Source organism: Jaculus jaculus, chromosome 6 (assembly GCF_020740685.1).
Source record: "Jaculus jaculus isolate mJacJac1 chromosome 6, mJacJac1.mat.Y.cur, whole genome shotgun sequence".
Classification (NCBI taxonomy): domain Eukaryota; kingdom Metazoa; phylum Chordata; class Mammalia; order Rodentia; family Dipodidae; genus Jaculus; species Jaculus jaculus.
This window is the reverse complement of record NC_059107.1, coordinates 9,915,932-9,934,227: the sequence shown is the minus strand read 5'-3', so window position 1 is coordinate 9,934,227 and position 18,296 is coordinate 9,915,932. Positions and strand designations below refer to the sequence as shown.

The window sequence follows — 18,296 nt, the reverse complement described above, 5'->3', positions numbered from 1 at the left end:
CAAATGCAAAGAGTAAAATTATTATTTCTACATCCTATTTCATAGAGCGCTAAGAACGAAAGTCTAGGGGCTGGGAAGCTGGCTTGGCGGTTAAAGGCACTTGACTGCAAAGTCTGGGCAGAGGGTTCAATTGCCCAGCCACCCACATAAAGCCAGATAGGCATTAGTTTGCAGCAGCAAGAGAGCTTGGTGTGTCCAAACACCCACACATGCAAATAAATAAATAAATAAATAAATAAAAATTCAAGCAAAAAAGAATGAAAAGATAATTTCGTTTAACACAAGGCTATTAATAAGAACAATTACTCCTTAAGAAAATGTATGACGCCACGGGGCAACAGCTGGATGAGACGGCTCCGTTTCCAGGGTGGGTTTTCTTCCCAGCACTCCTCTGCAGGCAGATCGTCGTATCCACTCGTTTGTTCCCCCGGGGAAACTCCCACAGAAAATACCCGTGCTGACGTCCACGTGCGTCTGTTGCGGCATGACAGTTCTGTCCCTCTGGCAACCCTTGCGTCTCAGGATTCATCATCACTGGCAGTAGAAGCAAAATCAATGGGAGCCCTGGCTGCCCAGTTTCCTGGCTCGGCTTCGGTCATGGGTGGCAAGATAATGGGCATCGTGTCGCAGATGAAAAAGTAGGGCCGGAGGACCCCAGAGAAGAGCTGGTTGAATGTGTAGATGTAAGACCCGTTCGTGACGTCATAGAAGGAGACCTCGCCCGCCTCATAATCCAAGAAAATCCCAACGCAGCGAGGCCGCTTCTTTTGCAGAAGAGGCAGCGAGGGTTCGGCCAGGACCATGTACTCGGCTCCCTTGAGCAGCCACATGGCCCAGATGCCATTCTCCGGGGACGGAGTGGTCTCCCCCTTTCTCAGCACGGTGTCTTGGCAGACTCCCAGCCCCCACTCTGCTCTTTCTCCCACCACCACCTCCCAGTAGTGCCTCCCCGAGGAGAAGCCCTGCAGACCCAGGATGCAGGGCCACGTGTCAAAGCGCTCGGGGTTGTTGGGGACACCCCTCCTCAGCTCCCCGTCCTGCACACTCCGCAGGTCCGCCGTCAGGAGGAGGCTGGGGTGGGCTGTGGCAGGATCCAGCTTCACGTCCACTGTGGAAAGAATTGTGTGGGACATGTAAAAGGGAGAAAGGAATAGGATGAACTATGGTTGGAGCTTTTTTCTTGCTTCCCCTGCTGGGTTGAGGATGCAACCCAGGGCCTTCCACTGTGCTGCACCTCCGCTTGGAATTCACGACGTAGTCTCAGGGTGACCTGGAACTGACGGCGATCCTCCTACCTCTGCCTCCCGAGTGCTGGGATTAAAGGTGTGCATTACTGTGCCCCATCCTTTTAATTACTCGTGTCTCCTACTTAAAAAAAAAAAAAAAAATCTCTCGGGCTGGAGAGATTGCTTAGTGGTTAAGCATTTGCCTGTGAAGCCTAACGACCCCCATTCAAGGCTCGATTCCTGAGGACCCAGGTAAGCCAGATGCACAACGTGGCCCATGCATCTGGAGTTCGATTGCAGTGGCTGGAGGCCCTGGTTCGCCCATTCTTTCTCTCTCTTTGTCTCCTTCTTTCTGTCTGTTGCTCTTAAATAAATAAATAAAAATAAACAAAAAATACTTCTGTGTGTGTATGTGTGTGTGTGTGCACACCACACACGTGTGCATACATGACTGGAGATCAGTGGACAGCCCTGAGCGTCTGTCCTTGCCCTCCACCTTATTTGAGCCATCTCCCCTGAACCGTCTAATGGACTTGAGTTCCTGGATACGCTACCTTGAAATTTCCTTAGCATTTCCCTCATCCCAGGGATGCAGCACACCGTCCGCAGCTCCACGGGGATGTTCTCTGGTTCCAGCCGTGTAACAGCGTTGCTTCTGGAAGGGCCAGCAACGAAGGACATCAGTGCAGTTATAACAGGTCTCTCCCCGCCCCTCCGACCTGCCAGTGATTCAGAAAGGACACATACCGGCTCAAGGCTTCATTCACCCCCTGAAAATGAAGGACACATCACAGGGTGAGTTAGCTGATGGGGTAGCATAAAAATTGGCTTCAGAAATTATTGGAAATTGCTAATGACTAAGAAAAATCTGCAGGGGCCAACAAATGTTTGCTTGTTAACTTAAACTCTCTCATGCATCTCAAATGCTAAGGTCAGTAAATAACTGGAACAGAACTATACTGCACAATGTTGACGTGTATTCCCAGAATGCTGCTTGGTTCTTTTAGTCGAATTATATTCTGTAACTAATGGAGGTGGGTTGATGGTAAAAATAGGTCTCACGCAGGCATTTAGTACTGAGATGCCTGCTGGAGTTGCAAGGCATTCTTTTCCCGAGAGCAAGGGTGCCTCTGCTCATATCTGAATGCCACTGCTCTGTGTCCGTTCTTGCCCCTTGGTGCGGGCTGGAACCCACCTCACCTCCAGCAGCCCCAGGGCCGAGCTCCGGCACCGCTCCTGCAGCTCCTCGGCCAACTCTCTCAGGGCCTTGTTCTGCTGGGCCAGCGCGTTCTTGCTGTCCCTCAGCCTCTGCAGGGTCGCCCGCTCCTCCTCCTCCAGTCTTCTCAGCTGTAGCTGCTCCTCTTGGGCCAGAAAGCCACGGTACTTCTCAAATTCCAACCGGAATCGCTGTCTCTGCGTTTCCACCTTCTCCTGTAGGGACAGAGAAGGTCAAATCCTGGTCAGTGGAGTGCGGTGTCGGGGCCTCCTGTCTTCCTGTGCAGGGTGGAGGGGTTGGGCTCCAGCCGCTCCTCTGCTCTGCAGCTCCGTGGACTGACTCCTGGATGCTTCTAGCAGCATGCAGCATCCACAGCCTTTGGTGTGAGAAGTGTGCTGGCAGAACTCAGATTCAGAAAGACTGTTGGACTTGGGGCTTCATTTTACCATAGACGTGCAGACAAGCATTTTTACACATCAGCTTCACTATTGGGTGAAATGACGCTGGGGGAGGAGAGTGGGGAGCGCAGTGTATGCACACAGTAGCCAGCCCAACGCTGTCACATAAAAAAGCCGCTATTCTGCTAGTGACCAGAAGCAGAAACAATTGAGCCCCCAAGCTGTTAAAGAAACTCAAATTTGTGAGTGTGAAAAAGAACAGGCTTAGAGATAAGACCGTGGACGTTCTTTGGCACATGGTGGTGCCACCCTAAGGTTAACATCCTGTGCTCAGCCCAGAAATAACTACACATTCCTCGGGCCATGTCAGCATCACTTCAAGTTATTATCCTCCTTTCTACCCAAATCTCACATCTATAATTTCTGAAGAGACTTTAAGGAATACATTTTGATACTGGGTTACTATATCTACATTGTATTCTCTTGAGTTTTTTTTTTTTTTTTTTAATAGGAAACTAGCTCTGAACTGAGTATGAGGAGAAAATTGTCCTCTCAAAATACCCACACCTTGGGTTCCTGATTTTTTTTTTTTAAGTTTTGCAATTTCTTGGTTTGACTGACTTAAGCCATCACTTATTTTAATGCAATAATCGGTGTCTCCAAATCCAAGACAACATCTTCCTCCAATTTCTCATTCCCATCACTAGGTTCGTATAGACGTGGTTGCTCTCTAAATTAACTGAGTCCAAATTCCACACTCTGATTTCTACAAAGTATGACTCAGGTAAAACATACGCAAAGCCCCTGTGTTGGAGGTTGTGCTACTGATGATGGGCTGATAACTCAGCAGCTGGACATAGCGGGTTGTACTGGAGGCAGGAGGGATTGGTGTGGAGTGGCGAGAAGACGTCTTCTACTGATCGTCTTCCCTCATCCCAGTCTTTGGAGAGTGACAGTCACATCTTAGTTGGAGATGGCATTGCTCAAGCCTGTCCGTGCTGATTTGTCTTATACAGGTATGTTACTGACAGTGAGTCATGGAAGGTTTCTGGTCCTCAGTCAGGGATCTTAATATCACCCTTAGTTTAGCACAGTCAGTGCAGGATTTAAAAACTCTGCTGAGGCTGGGGAGATGGCTCAGCAGTTAAAGCCACTTGTTTGTAAATCTTAATATCCCTGGGTTCAATTCTCAAGCCACCCATGTAAGTCTGGTGTTGGTTTGCAATGGTAAGACGCACACACACACAGACACACACACAAATAAATAATAAATACAATAAACTTTGGAGTCCAGATCTTGGATGTGGGGGTTCTGAATGCATCAGTATGTTGGAAAACCAGTATTGAAAATAATTAACTTGCATTAAGAACTTGAAAAGCGTCATAAAAATTGTGAATTAATGCTTATTGTTACCTAGGATGGATACAATTGAAATGAGTAAGGCTTAGTCCAGAAGCAAAATAGAAACTGGTCCTATGGAAAAATATGTATAAGATAATATTTTCAAGGAAAGTGAGAATGAAAGAGTTATAAAAATAGAAAGAGTGATGGAAAAGTTAGGGAAGGGCTAGAGAGATGGCTTGGTGGTTAAAACACTTGCCTGCAAGCCTAAGGACTCAGGTATGATTCCCCAGTACCCACATAAAGCCAGATACCCAAGGTGGTGCATATATGTGGGATTCATTTGCGGTGGCTGGAGGCCTTGGCATGCCCATTCTTTCTCTGTCTCTTTCTCTCTCTCAAGTAAATAAAATATTTTTTTGAACATATTTTTATTCATTTATTTTTTTTTAAAATATATCCCATGGTAATTCCTCCCTCCCCACCCCCACACTTTCCCATTTGAAATTCCATTCTCCATCATATTATCTCCCCATTACAATCATTGTAATTACATATATACAATATCAACCTATTAAGTATCCTCCTCCCTTCCTTTCTCCACCCTTTATGTCTCCTTTTCAACTTACTGGCCTCTGTTACTAAGTATTTTCATTCTCACACAGAAGCCCAGTCATCTGTAGCTAGGATCCAGAGAGAGAACATGTGGCGCTTGGCTTTCTGGGCCTGGGTTACCTGACTTAGTATAATACTTTCCAGGTCCATCCATTTTTCTGCAAATTTCATAACTTTATTTTTCTTTACCGCTGAGTAGAACTCCATTGTATAAAAGTACAAAATATTTTTTTTAAAGAAAAGTTAGAGAGAATAGGACTATTTCATAAAACATATCCTCTTATAGAGGATCTATACTCTGCATATAGCATACCCATGATGTTTCCCAATGCTTCATACTCTTGACCCCGCTGACAGTTTGAGCAGACAATTGTCTGTGGTCTGTGTACGGAGGACCCTGTACACTGTGGGTGCTTCTCAGCATTACTGACTCCACCTAGTTTGTGGCAGCAGCCCAGCACAGGACCATCCCCAAGTAGCGACACCATGCTATCTATCATCAGACACTGCGGAGGGCTTCTTGGGGAAGACAGCAAAATCACCTCAGGCTGAGAAGCACTATGTCTATGTGTGTATGTGGGGGAGGGGGGCGTGCACCATAAATGCGAATAAAATACATTGTGAGGACAAAAAGGGCTGGTGAGGTGTAGAGAGGAATATTTGGGGGAAGGCTGAAACCAGGCTGAAAGCTCTGATTACATTTCCTGAGTTTAAGATGACCACTGTTGGCTGTGCTGCATTTGTTATGAAGTTGAGTAGTATTGATTCATTCACTTAAGAAATTTACTGTTAAAAGCCTAGTATGAGGTGATAGCGTCCTTACAGTGAGTCCTAGAGAGTTAAGCTATTTACTTATTAGTAATTTGGGTTGAGTACTGCCAACAGAGGTAATAAGAACTAAAATGAGCATCGTCATTCGAAGGCACAAAATGATTCAGGAGGGCACAGAGATGCTTTGCCTGAGGAGATGGCACCACCAGCTTCCTGAAGCCCCACATTCTCTCACCTTCCAAACAATAGTCTTCTTCCCCACACTGGCCTCCTGGCTCAGAGCCTCCTCCATCTCTTTTCTCAGGAGTTCCAGAGCCGTCTGGAGCTTGGCCTGTTTGGGAAGACATGCAGGATTGTTACCTATACCCCTACTTGGGAGTTCACCTCACAAAGATCAGAGAAAAGTTCCCAACTGACCGCATTAATAACTAAATTGAGCATAAATGTATTTTGATGCCAGATACAAAGATGTGCTCCTTGCATCATAGTTATGGTAGCAAAATTATAATCAAAATATCAAAATATGAAAGTATTCTGCATAATAGGAGGGAAAATCATAGCATCAAAACAGAAGAGAGGCCGGGCATGGTGGCGCACGCCTTTAATCCCAGCACTCAGGAGATAGAGGTAGGAGGATTGCTGTGAGTTCGAGGCCACCCTGAGACTCCATAGTGACTTCCAGGTTAGCCTAGGTTAGAGTGAGGCCCTACCCTGAAAAACCAAAAAAAAAAAAAAAAAAAGAGAGAGAGACTAATTGGAAAGAAGAAGGGATTCAGTGGAGGGGGCATTTGGGAGAGGACTATGATCATGGTACATTGTGATATATGATGGATGGAGGTTGTCAATAAAAAGTTTAAAAGGCACTGTAGAGATGGCATAGTGGTCAAAGGCACTTGCTTGCAAAACCTGAAGGCCTACATTTTATTCCCCAGTACTTACATAAAGCTAGATGCCCAAAGTGGCAATGGCATATGTGTCTGGAATTTGTTTGCAGTGGCAGGAGGCCCTGGCATGTCCATACTCATGCTTTCTTTCTGCCTCTTTCTCTCTGTCTGTCTGTCTCAAATAAATAAATAAAAATTTTTAAGAAGTTAAGAAAATAAAAATATGAAGGTGATGGGGCTGGAGAGATGTCTTAGTGGTTAAGGCACTTGCCTGCAAAGCCAAAGGACCTAGGTTTGATTCCCTAGGACCCACACAAACCAGATGCACAACGGGGCACATGTGTCTGGAGTTTATTTGCAGTGGCTGGAGGCCCTGATATGCCCATTCTCTTTCTCTCTCTGCCTCTCTCTCTCAAATAAATAAATCATTTAAAACTACGAGGGTGAGGCCGGGTGTGGTGGCGCATGCCTTTAATCCCAGCACTTGGGAGGCAGAGGTAGGAGGTCGCCATGAGTTCAAGGCCACCCTGAGACTACATAGTGAATTCTAGATCAGCCTGAGCTTGAGTGAGACCCTACTTTGAAAAACTAAAAAAAAAGGAAGGTGAAAATATAGTAACAAAATACAAATAAGGCATTACAGGTATTTAATGACAAGAAACAAAATAATAATGGCAAATAAGCATATTTGATAAAACATAGTGCCAGTTTTGTAAACCGTGCCTTTAGTGAATATATAAAAGCTAAGTGAGAGTGACTGTCATTAGTGAAATGTCGTCTGGTAGTGAAAGGTTGAAGAGAGATGCAACTTTCTTATTATTTATGAGATGAAAATGGTTTGTTACTGAAGGTATTAGCACTGCTATTTGGCCAGAAGAAACCTCTGTGGTCAACATATTTTAAATAAAAGAAAATACAGTTTGCAACAAATCTTACAAGGAGGAAAAAGGAAAGCATCAGAAATTAAATCTCCTTTCAATGGTAAGATCCCTGTGAGAGGCAAATATGTCTACTTTGTTTACAGAGATCAGACATAAGTATTAATTTCAGGAGAAGAAATTATTCAGCAATTGTCCATACACATGGTTTGCATTTAAAAGGAGAATGTCTCAAATAAATAACTAAAAATAAACAACAACAAAAAAAGGCACGTGCCACCATGCCCTGCAATAAAAATATTTTTTTTAAAGAAAGATGCACATGTGCCAATGATCCACTGCTTTAAGAAGAAAAGGAGAGCGTGATACAGCCTTATGTGACTTGTGCGTGAAATAGCCCTGTGCTTCACAGTGGCGTATGTTTTGGTGTTTCCAGGGAATAGAGCACTTCAACACTTGCACACGGAGAAAAGCTCTCTCAACGCCACAAATCATGAGGACGAAAAGCAAGGAGGGGACAAACAGTGTGGCAGCTTGGTGGCAACAGTGATGAGGCGAATTTTGCTGCCTAGTGTGGTCGGGTAGGATAAGAGCAAGGGGACCTTATCTTAGGGCCTTAGAGTCTTGATTGACTGGCCGGAGTATTTAGGTGATATTTATTTGGTATTTCATTGAAAAAACAATGCAAACATAAAAGTCTTTACATACATTAGTCATGCTCTGCTTTCAGGATTTAAATAGGCAGGACCTTAATTTAAAAATCTGGCTAGAAGATACCAAAATACCCATTTCTGAATTTTCATGAAGACAAGAAAAAAAAAAAAAAAGCAGCAGAAAAACCAAGAGAAAGATTTCCAGAAAGTTCCAGAGGCATGTTGAGGGGAGCAAAATACCCTAGCACAGAAATAAACATTTAAAGAAAGCTAGTATCTGCGTTGGGTTAAGTGTGACCCGGGGCTGGGGCTGGGCGTCACAACAGATCTAGGCTGACATGGACGTCTCTGTGTTGGTACCTGTTGCAGACCTGTTGTGAACTGAAAAGTATTCGGAAGCTGCCCAAAGACTATGGGATGCACGGGAAGCACTCTCCACACCGGCTCACAGGGTCTCATAGAGCATGTTCAAATCCTAAGACCCCAAGCGTTTGCTGAACGGTCCCCTGCGCTTAGTTTAGACTCCTAATCCAAGCGACAGGGGCCTCAGCCAACCCCATCATACGCTGCACCTAACAAACGGCCTGACCTGAAGCTTGTCTTCGGTGATAATGTTAATTAACTGTAGAGACCCAACTCTATGCAAAGAGAAAGCGTCGTCCGGATAAGAGCTCTTAGGAAAAGTCTGCAATCAACATGTGCGGCTGCAGCCCAGGCTCAGTCGCATGCACCCCCACGGCGCTTCCCAGCCTCTTTGCAGCCGGGGCACCCGGATCAGAGCGCCGGGAGATCCTCGACCTCGGTGAAGTTCAAGGGCGAGGTCACCCCAGCGGCCGGGTTCCCGGGTAAATGGCAGTAGGAGTTACTTAAGAAGGTCCCTTCCCATCCCGGCTCACACGGCCCGCCTGTGTGTGTGTTTGGGGGGGGGGGGGTGAGAGGTGTGTGTGTGTGGGGGGGGGTCACAGCAGTGTCCCCAGGGGGCGATGGCGAATGTGCAGGTGCGCCCGCGGCCAGGCCGGGACGGGCGCGAGGAGGGCTCACCCGGTAGCGGCCGGCGGCCTCGCGCAGCGGCGCGGTGCGGTGGCCGCGGTGCTCGGGTCCCGTGTCGCAGATCCAGCACAGCGCCGTCTGGTCCTCGTCGCAGAAGCGGCTCAGGTCCTCGCCGTGCCGGGCGCACTGGCGCGTCCCCGAGGAGCACCCCGCGCCCAGCCCCAGCTGCCGCACGCTGTCCACCAGGCTGGCCAGCTGCCTGTTGGGTCGGAAGCTGGCGGGTCGGAAGGGTCCCCGGCACTGGGGACAGGCGTACACGCCCCCCTGCGCGCTGTCCGACTTCTCGCAGAACTCGGAGATGCAGCGCAGGCAGAAGCTGTGGCCGCAGTCCACGCTGATGGGGTCCCGCAGGAAGTCCAGGCACACGGAGCAGCGCGCATCCTCGCGCAGACGCTCCCCGGGCGCCGCCGAGGCCATGGAGCCCCCAAAGCGCCGATCCAGGCCTCTGCCAGAGAAGGGAGGCCTCTGAGCAACAGGGCCCAGACCGGGTGTTATCTCTGGCTGGGATCCAGCAGTCTAAAAGCACAGCCTACACGGTCCAGCGATTCTCTCCTCCTCAGAAACCCAGCAAGTCCTTGACGCTTCATCCTTCCTTCCTTCCTTTTTCCCTTCCTCCCTTCCTCCCTCCCTCCCTCCCTCCCTTCTCCTTTCCTTTCTTTCTTTCCTTTCTTTTTCTTTCTTTCTCTCTCTCTGTCTTTCTTTCCCCCTTTCTTCCTTCCTTCCTTCCTTCCTTCCTTCCTTCCTTCCTTCCTTCCTTCCTTCCTTCCTTCCTTCCTTCCTTCCTCCCTCCCTCCCTCCCTCCCTCCCTCCCTCCCTCTGTCTCTCTCTTTCTTTCTTTCTTTCATTTGGTCTATCGTAGAACTTAACATTGAGGCCATCCTAATAAACTTATGAAGTCGCTGAAGCTTGGATTCGTTGATTTTGTGGTACTAGGGATGAAATCCAGGAACTGTGTTGGAAGGTGGTTTTCCTTCCCGGTTCAAGCAGGCCCCAACTTGGAGTAGAGAACATGTTTTTCTTTCTTTCTTTTTTTTTTTTTTTTTCTGGCCTGGTAACCATGGCAATTTTGGAGCGGACAGATAAAGTGGTAGCCTGGTCTGTGGTCATGGTAATGGAGCTATTGACGCTCCCGAGAAGAAGGGGAAAGGGTCACAAGACCCTCACCGGGATGGGATTCCAGCTACTGAACGCTCAAGCCCTTCCCATGCTGGTGATCCTGGGAGATGCCAGATGATATAGGAAGTAGACCAGTCACTAGAAGCCGGGACTCCATGATCCAGCTTCCATAACGTCATCATTCAGATTGGGGTGGGACTTTGTGGTGATCCAGAAGCATTTGAGTCACCCATGCTACTGTAAGTAATGCTAATAAATTCACTGGTTCACTCAACTGAACCCCTTCTGAGTGAATGTGTTTATTTCTCTTCAGGGAAAAAAGCTTCACTCAACTGACTGGCACAGGCTATAGGCAAGTGCTATACCAAGCCGTTGCTCTAGTCCTTTTTTACCTTTTTATTTGGGGACAGGGTCTCACTAGATTACCCAGGCTGGCCTTGAACTGGTTATGCAACTCAGACTTAGCTATGAGCTAACTATGGCCTAGGCTGGCCTTGAACTTGGAATTGAAGGACTTAGGAACTAGAGGGATGCCATGACAGGCTTCAGAGTCACCAGTAAGCCTAAATTTCTGTTTCCTATTTCCCAGCAAGGTTTAAATAAGAATTTAACAGTTACTGAAAAAAGATCACTAACTGCTTATGCCATACATTTCTATAGTCATAATTTGATAAGTCGCTTAAGTTCCTCAAACACACATAGCCAATCACAATAAAGGTTACCTAATCTGCTTGAACTTCCCCTAGCCCCCTGCCCACCAGCACCCTAAGCCTATCAGAAAAATACAAGTGCAGTTACTGCTTAAATCTACCAATCATGTAACCATTCCCCTTCTTCTTTGTTCAAATCCCTATAAAAACCCTTCCCCCCTGCTGCTCAGGGCTCTTATATGGATCCACTGCACTGGTGAAGTCAAGAGTCCAAGCTTAAGCCCAAAATAAAGCTCCTTGCCTTTGCATATGTGTTTGGTTCTCCTTGGTGGTCAATGGGGACACCGAGAACTGGGCATAACAGAATCTTTCTGGCTCAGCCCCCAGAGTAGCTAGGATGACAGGCATGCACCACCAGGCCCAGCAAAGTTTGAATTCTTTTCTCAAAAATGTTGATGCCTAAACTCAAGATTAACAAAATCTTACGTGGTTTCCTGATGTGTGCAGATCATGGGAATATTTTCGTTATAACCAAGCTCTTCTAACCAAGCCTGTGTGATAAGGTATTTTACATGAACTTGGCTTGGGGCTGCAGACTTGTCTGTCTGCCTGGAGTCCCTCATGCTGGACCTTAATTAAGGAAGTCTCTACTCTCATAGCTTCCCTGCCAGCCAACTTGGAGAACAGCCACACCCCTCCCTTCTACTCTTTCTTTAAAATTTTATTTACTTATTTATTTAGAGAGAAAAAGAGAGAGGCAGCTATATAGAGAGAATGGTGCACCAAGACCTCTAGCCACTGTTAACAAACTCCAGACACATGCATCCCATTGTGCATCTGCCCTGTGCGGGTACTGGGGAATCGAACCTGAATCCTTAGGCTTCATAGACAAATGCCTTAACTGCTAAACCATCTTTCCAGCCCCCTTCCTTCTACTTTTTATTGACCCACACCATGGTCAGTCTTTAATGCAACATGCTCATTTTTCTCTTCTTCTTTTCTCCCCAAGCTTCAGTTTTCCTGTTTTTAGAAATTTGAAGATATCCAAATGGATGCATGCAATGGCAGCAGGTACATGAGATGCTGAATGTTTAAATCACTATCTGACCCACTTCTGTGTCAGTCCTAAATACACACGTGTGTTATGACTCCTTGGAAGTGACAGACAGGTAAGCTATTTGTCAGAAGGAACAATTTAAGTCCAGTCTACCTGTGGGATGGGGGAGGCTGACCCTTAACCAAGATGATTTGACAGTGGATATGACCCCCTTCTGTCCCCAGGGAGGTATATAGGGCCAGTCTGCAGTGATGGTGGCTGCACCAATCCACCTGTCCCTAGCCCACAGGTATGTTTGTTGGGAACTGTGAGTCTCAGATGCTGTGCTGGGTACTACAGACACAAGGACAAGGAAAGAGATTGGATCTCATGGATCAAGAAGCCCTGGACTCAGCTGATAGAATCAGGCAAATAAAATTCCAAGCACTGCCTGGGAGAAACACTCCTCTTAGACCCTGCAGGGACAGAGCGTAGTGTTCTAAATGCACACACAGGACCCGAGGTCTGATCCTGGAAGGTTTCTAAGCTAACATTTGAAGAGTGAGGGGCAGGCGGGCAAAGAGGAAGCCCCTCCCCCCACCAAGGTTGTAGCCACGGGACACAGAGAGCACAAAATGCCCTGTGAAGGAGGGGCTGGCTGTGCCCAGATGACTCAGAAGTGTCCAGGCAGGCTGGCATGCAGGGGCTGATGACTGGCAACAGATAAATTCACAGAGAGAATCTGGGTCAACGACTCAGGGCCTGGCAGTGCCTGTGAAGTCCTAGGGCTTTGTTGTAAGGAGTAATCATGGCGTGGCACTTGGGTGGGTGCCGAGTTGACGGGATCTTGAGGCCATCTATTCCCAAGCTGGTGGCAAGTTGGGAAGTTGTTGAATGTTTGGGAGGCGGAGCCTTGCTGGAGAGTTTGCTGCTGGGGAGTGGGCTCTGGGGACAACAGCCCAACCCAGTGGCTGTGTGCTTCCCACCATCATGAAACGGGCCCTCAAAACTGTCAGCTGGACATCAACCTTTTCCTTCCACAGCTGTTTCTGGTTGGGTGTTCGCAACTGCCTCCCGGTGTTAAAGTCTCTCTCACGAAGCATGTTGAGTGTTGACTGAGCTGGTGAGTACCGCAAGCTCAGCGGAGGTCTGACATATGTACATTTAATTAAAGAAAAATGAAAGAAATTGCAAAAAGAATGGAAGAAGGATAAGTCAGAACATAAGCTTTGTGCTGGGTGTGGTGGCGCACGCCTTTAATTTCAGCACTTGGGAGGCAGAGGTAGGAGGACCACCGTGAGTTCAAGGCCACCCTGAGACTACATAGTGAATTCCAGGTCAGCCTGAGCTAGAGTGAGACCCTACCTCGAAAAACCATATATATATATATATATACACACACACACACACACACACACATACATACACACACACACATACATACACACACACATACATACATACACACACACACACACACACACACACACACATACGCTTTGCTAGGACTGGGAGACTGGCTCCTTCCCACCTTGTTCCCTGCTATCTCCCAGGATTTTATAGCAAGTCAGGCACACACGGGCATTCAATAAATGCCAGAGGAATAATAAGAAAGTGAATGAACAGAATCAAGCCAGTGATATGGATAGGAGCAAGGTAGCTTTTCCCCTACAGGTCGTCAGCTAGGGACTGGCTCTTGGAAACATGGATGCCACCTTGCCTGCCCTGGCAGGACTAGAAGCCTCGTCCAGTTTCATCCAAGATGGCTACAAGCAATAAATAGCTTCCTGTTTCTTCCCATGCATGGGTGGGTCCTTCCTGAGTCTCCCTACACACCTGAGCCTGGTGATTGAGGCTTATTCTGATTGGATGTCGTGTTCACATAAAAGGCCCGGAGACCCGTGTGCAAGCCCCTTTTCTTCCCTCCTCCAGATTGCCCACATGAGGGAAATTGTCCCTGATCTTTTCCTCTCCCGTCTCAATGAATGAATTCCTCTTTCCTGTTTTCTTTCTTTCTTTCTTTATGCTCTCCTGTTCCCACACTATCCTTAACCAATTCTCAAAGTTTATTCTTTGCATTTTTCTCTTTTTTAATAACTTGGACAAGGACCTGAAGGTGAGATTCTCAAGCCTGGAATTGTTTTGTTTGTTTGTTTGTTTGATGGTTTGTTTTTGAGGTAGGGTTTCACTCTAGCCCAGGCTGACCTGGGATTCACTAAGTAGTCTCAGGGTGGCCTCGAACTCATGGTGGCCCTCCTACCTCTGCCTCCCAAGTGCTGGGATTAAAGGAATGCGCCACCACGCCCAACAAGCCTGGAAACTTATGGCGATGGACTCCAGTCCTACACCACTGGTTTATCACTAGTGAGGGGAGAGTTCAAAAGTGCCCAAATGTGTCAAATGTGAGAATTGTGGTTTTCTACATGGTACATGTATGATCTTGCTCTGTGTCTCATGAGTAAGACAGATGCTGAAACATTTCTCTACTTGACCAAACTTTAGACACAATAAAGCAATATGTTAGATGAAATGTACAGATTTGATGTTATCTATGCTCACTTGAACCAGACTTCCTTGTGCCTAGAGGCTATAGAAAGGTGTGTGTGAGTGTAGGGGGAGGTCAGTGTGCTTTTTCAGGAGGTGGTCTTGGGGAAGGTAAACTCACTGAGTTTTACATTTGCAAAGCTAAACAGTTTTCCCTCTCATACTGGCAGGCTAGGACTGAGGGCATTAATGCTGCTCTTAGAAAAACAAAACAAACAACAACAAAAACATTCCCTTAGAACACGTCCTCGCGGGTAAGTGGCGTGGTCTAGGGTTGTGGCTGTGAGTGGATGCTCCTGCAATGCTCCCTGTGGGAGTATGGGAAGTGCTTTCCTGTTCAGTAGGCAGGGCAGTGTGACTGAGACCTGCACTTTCTTGGGGTCTCTCCTTTCTGTGAAGCAGGATGCAGCCTGGCTTTGCTGGGATGCTGCTGCTCCAGACTCTACACCTGTCCCCTCCGGGACATGAACAGGCTGTTTGGCTCCCCAAGTCCTTCAGCTAAGCTGACCGACCCTCCCCACTCCTCTCCAACATTCCTCTCCAGTTGTGTCCTGACTTCTCTGACTCCACAGGGCATGGAAACACAGACTCCCGCGTCGCGTCCTCTGACCATCTCTCCCAACTCTCGCTCCTCTCTGGTCCTACACCTCTTGGCTTCAGGTTCTAGAAACTCTCCCTTCAGGACATCAGTGTCCTTTTTTCCATCCCTAAGAATTCGGGTCTCAGCATCCCCCGCCATACCCTTTATCTCCGCTAGGGGGAGCCGCAGGTCTGTGCTCAACCTAGTTTACAAAAAGGAGGCGGAAGAAAAAAAAAAAAAAAAAAGCCCAGAGGGCAGGAGCCTGACTCAGCAGCCTCCTCCAGGTTTTATCTGTTTTCAAGGACCTCAGGTTGTTTTCATTTAAGCAATTAAGCAATTAAGCAGAGGTGTTTTTTTTTTTCCTTGTTGGCTTTTTCTTTCCCTGAGAAATTTAAGAATTGTGGTAAAACGTACATTACAAAACACCTACAATCTTAGCCATTTTTAAAAAAATGTACACTTCAGGGGACTGGCGAGATGGCTTAGCGGTAAAGGTGCTTGCCTGCAAGGCCAAAAGACCACAGTTCGATTCCCCAGTACCCATGTAAGCCAGCTGCACAAGGTGGCGGATGCATCTGGAGTTTGTTTGCAGTGGCTTGAAGTCCGGTGTGTCCATTCCCTCTCTCCCTCTCTCCTTCTTTCCCTCTCTCAAATAAATAAAAATAATTCTAAAAAATGTACACTTTAGAGACAATAATTATATCTGTTATGTGTGACCATCTCCAAGACTCATCTTACTCAACTGAAACTCTATGCCCAGCAAATAGCAAATCCACCAACCTCCATTCTGCTTTCTGTAGCCGTGATTTTAAGTAGGCCAGATTCCTTAAGTAAGAGGAATTGTTAATATTTGTCTTTCTGTGGCTTATTTCACTGAGCTGATGCCGCAGTGCTCGGCCATCGTGGAGCATATTGTAGATTTCCTTCATTTCTAGGGCTGATAATGTTTCATTCTAGGACACTTTAGTTGCTCCCACATTTTAGATTTTCTAAATAATGTCTGTGAACACTCACATACAAGTAACTTTTCCAGATCCTGCTCAATTTTGGGAGCATATGCCTAAAAGTGTATTTCTATATTATACATTAATTATATATTTTTTTCTTTTTAAAAATTTTTATTAACATTTTCCATGATTATAAAAAAAATCCCATGGTAGTTCCCTCCCTCCCCCCATTAATTATATTTTTTAAAGTTCTTCCTTTTTAGGCTTTTTTATTTATTAGACATAGAGAGATGGAGAGAGAGAGAGAGAGGGAGGGAGAGAGAGAGGGAGAGAGAATGGGCACACCAGGGCCTCCAGCCACTGCAAACAAACTCTGGCGTAAGTGGCTTAGGTAGGTATTGGGGAATTAAACCTGGGTCCTTAGGCTTTGTAGGCAAGTGCCTTAACTGCTAAGCCATCCTTCCAGCTCCTCGTTTCTGTTTTTAAAATATAATATATTTTATTGGGGCTGGAGGGATGGCTTAGCAGTTAAGATGTTTGCCTGCAAAGCCAAAGGACCCAGGTTCATTCTCCAGGACCCACATTAGCCAGATGCACAAGGGGGCACACATGTCTGGAGTTTGTTTGCAGCAGCTGGAGGCCCTGGCATGCCCATTCTCTCTCTCTCTCTCTCTCTCTCTCTCTCAGTCCCTCTTTCTTTGTCAAATAAATAAATTAAAATAAAATATTTTCAAAAAATATTTTATTTATTTTCAAAGAGAGAGAGAAAGAGAAGGAGAGAACCCAGAACCTCTTGTCTCTTGCTGCAAATGAACTCCAGATTCATGAACCACCTGGTGGATCTGGCTTTATGTGAGAATTGGAAATTGAACTCTGGGCCAGCAGGCATTGCAAGCAAGTGCCTTTAACCGCTGAGAAATCTCTCCAGCCAATTCTTCTTTATTTTCTAAAAATATATTTATCAGGGGCTGGAGAGATGGCTTAGCGGTTAAGGCACTTGACTGCAAAGCCAAAGGCCCTTGGTTTGATTCCCCAGGACCCACGTAAGCCAGATGCAGAAGGGGGCACACGCATCTGGAGTCTGTTTGCAGTGGCTGGAGGCCCTGGCACCCATTCTCTCCTTTCTCTCTGTCTCTTTCCCTCTCTCAAATAAATAAAAATAAGATATTTTTAAAATGTATTTAAGGGCTGGAGAGATGGCTTAGTGGTTAAGTGCTAGCCTGTGAAGCCTAAGGACCTTGGTTCGAGGCTCGGTTCCCCAGGTCCCACATTAGCCAGATGCACAAGGGGGCGCACGCGTCTGGAGTTCGTTTGCAGAGGCTGGAAGCCCTGGCGCGCCCATTCTCTCTCTCCCTCTATCTGTCTTTCTCTCTGTGTCTGTCGCTCTCAAATAAATAAATAAATAAAAATTTAAAAATATGTATATATATATGTAATCTATGTATTAGAGAGAGGGGGGAGACAGAGAGTGAGTATGGGCGCACCAAGCCCTCCTGCACAGAGGGGACACACACGTCAGATACTAGTACTAAGCCAGTGACCAGGATGACAACTGTGTTGAGCACAAGGGGACTGGTCTGAGGAAGCTCACAAGGCGGCTCCAGTTTGAAGAAGTGACCAGGACCTAAAACGGTGTGCTCAAAACCTACCAGGTGAGAATTTTTGAGCCTTTCTTATGCCCTGGGTACATTAGTAGTTTGATGTGGCTCCTTACTAGGTGGTAAATTGGGGAAAACCAAATAATAGCTCATTTTGCATGCTGAAGCAAAAAGTTTAATTTTTCGCAGTAGGCAATGAACGTTAAAAGAACCACAAGCCTCACTTTTGAATGCAAAATCTAGACACTGTTTATCACCTGTTCCAGTGGTTGTCAGCCGGGAAGCACTACAGAGCACAGTGAATTCGAGGCTTTGGCTGTCCTCAGGCAAGGTCCTGGGCAGCTGGGGATGGGTGGGCGGGGATAGCAAAGTCGTAATGTTTCTGCTGAGTTTTGGAGACTGTTCAGACTCAGTGCATCTGTGCCACTGTTCCGTCCGATAGCTGTAGACGTGAGCGTGATAGATGTCTCTGGACACTCCTCCAAGCAAAGTCTATTCAAGGATCTCCAGCGTGTTTGGAGTGACAGCGCAACGCCCCACACAAAATGCTGTCTCCAGTTTGTGGGAAATACACAGAAGAAAGGTGCTGAGGCATTTTTGCACGTCAATAGACTTCTACAGTGAATGGCTTGGTGTGAGTCCAGTGTTTAAGGCATTATAAATCAGTTTAATATATGAGTGTGTACTAGACTAGCCCTAGGTACTTCTGTTACATGCCCACCCTAAAAATGAATTTTAAGGGCTTCTACAAGCCCCTTAGCCCAGAAGAAAAACAATAAAAACATGAGCCAT

At 46.6% G+C, this 18,296-nt stretch overlaps 1 protein-coding gene across 1 annotated transcript; it reads right to left on the bottom strand.

Moving 5' to 3' along the window:
- Positions 1-518: 518 nt before the first annotated feature.
- Positions 519-9,450, bottom strand: Trim58 (tripartite motif containing 58). The gene is made up of 6 exons (XM_004657270.2): positions 9,025-9,450; positions 5,804-5,899; positions 2,427-2,657; positions 1,974-1,996; positions 1,781-1,881; positions 519-1,108 (listed from the first exon to the last, which is right to left on the bottom strand). Exons 1-6 carry the CDS (start codon positions 9,448-9,450, stop codon positions 519-521), a joined length of 1,467 nt encoding a protein of 488 aa, XP_004657327.2.
- Between the last annotated feature and the right edge of the window lie 8,846 nt (positions 9,451-18,296).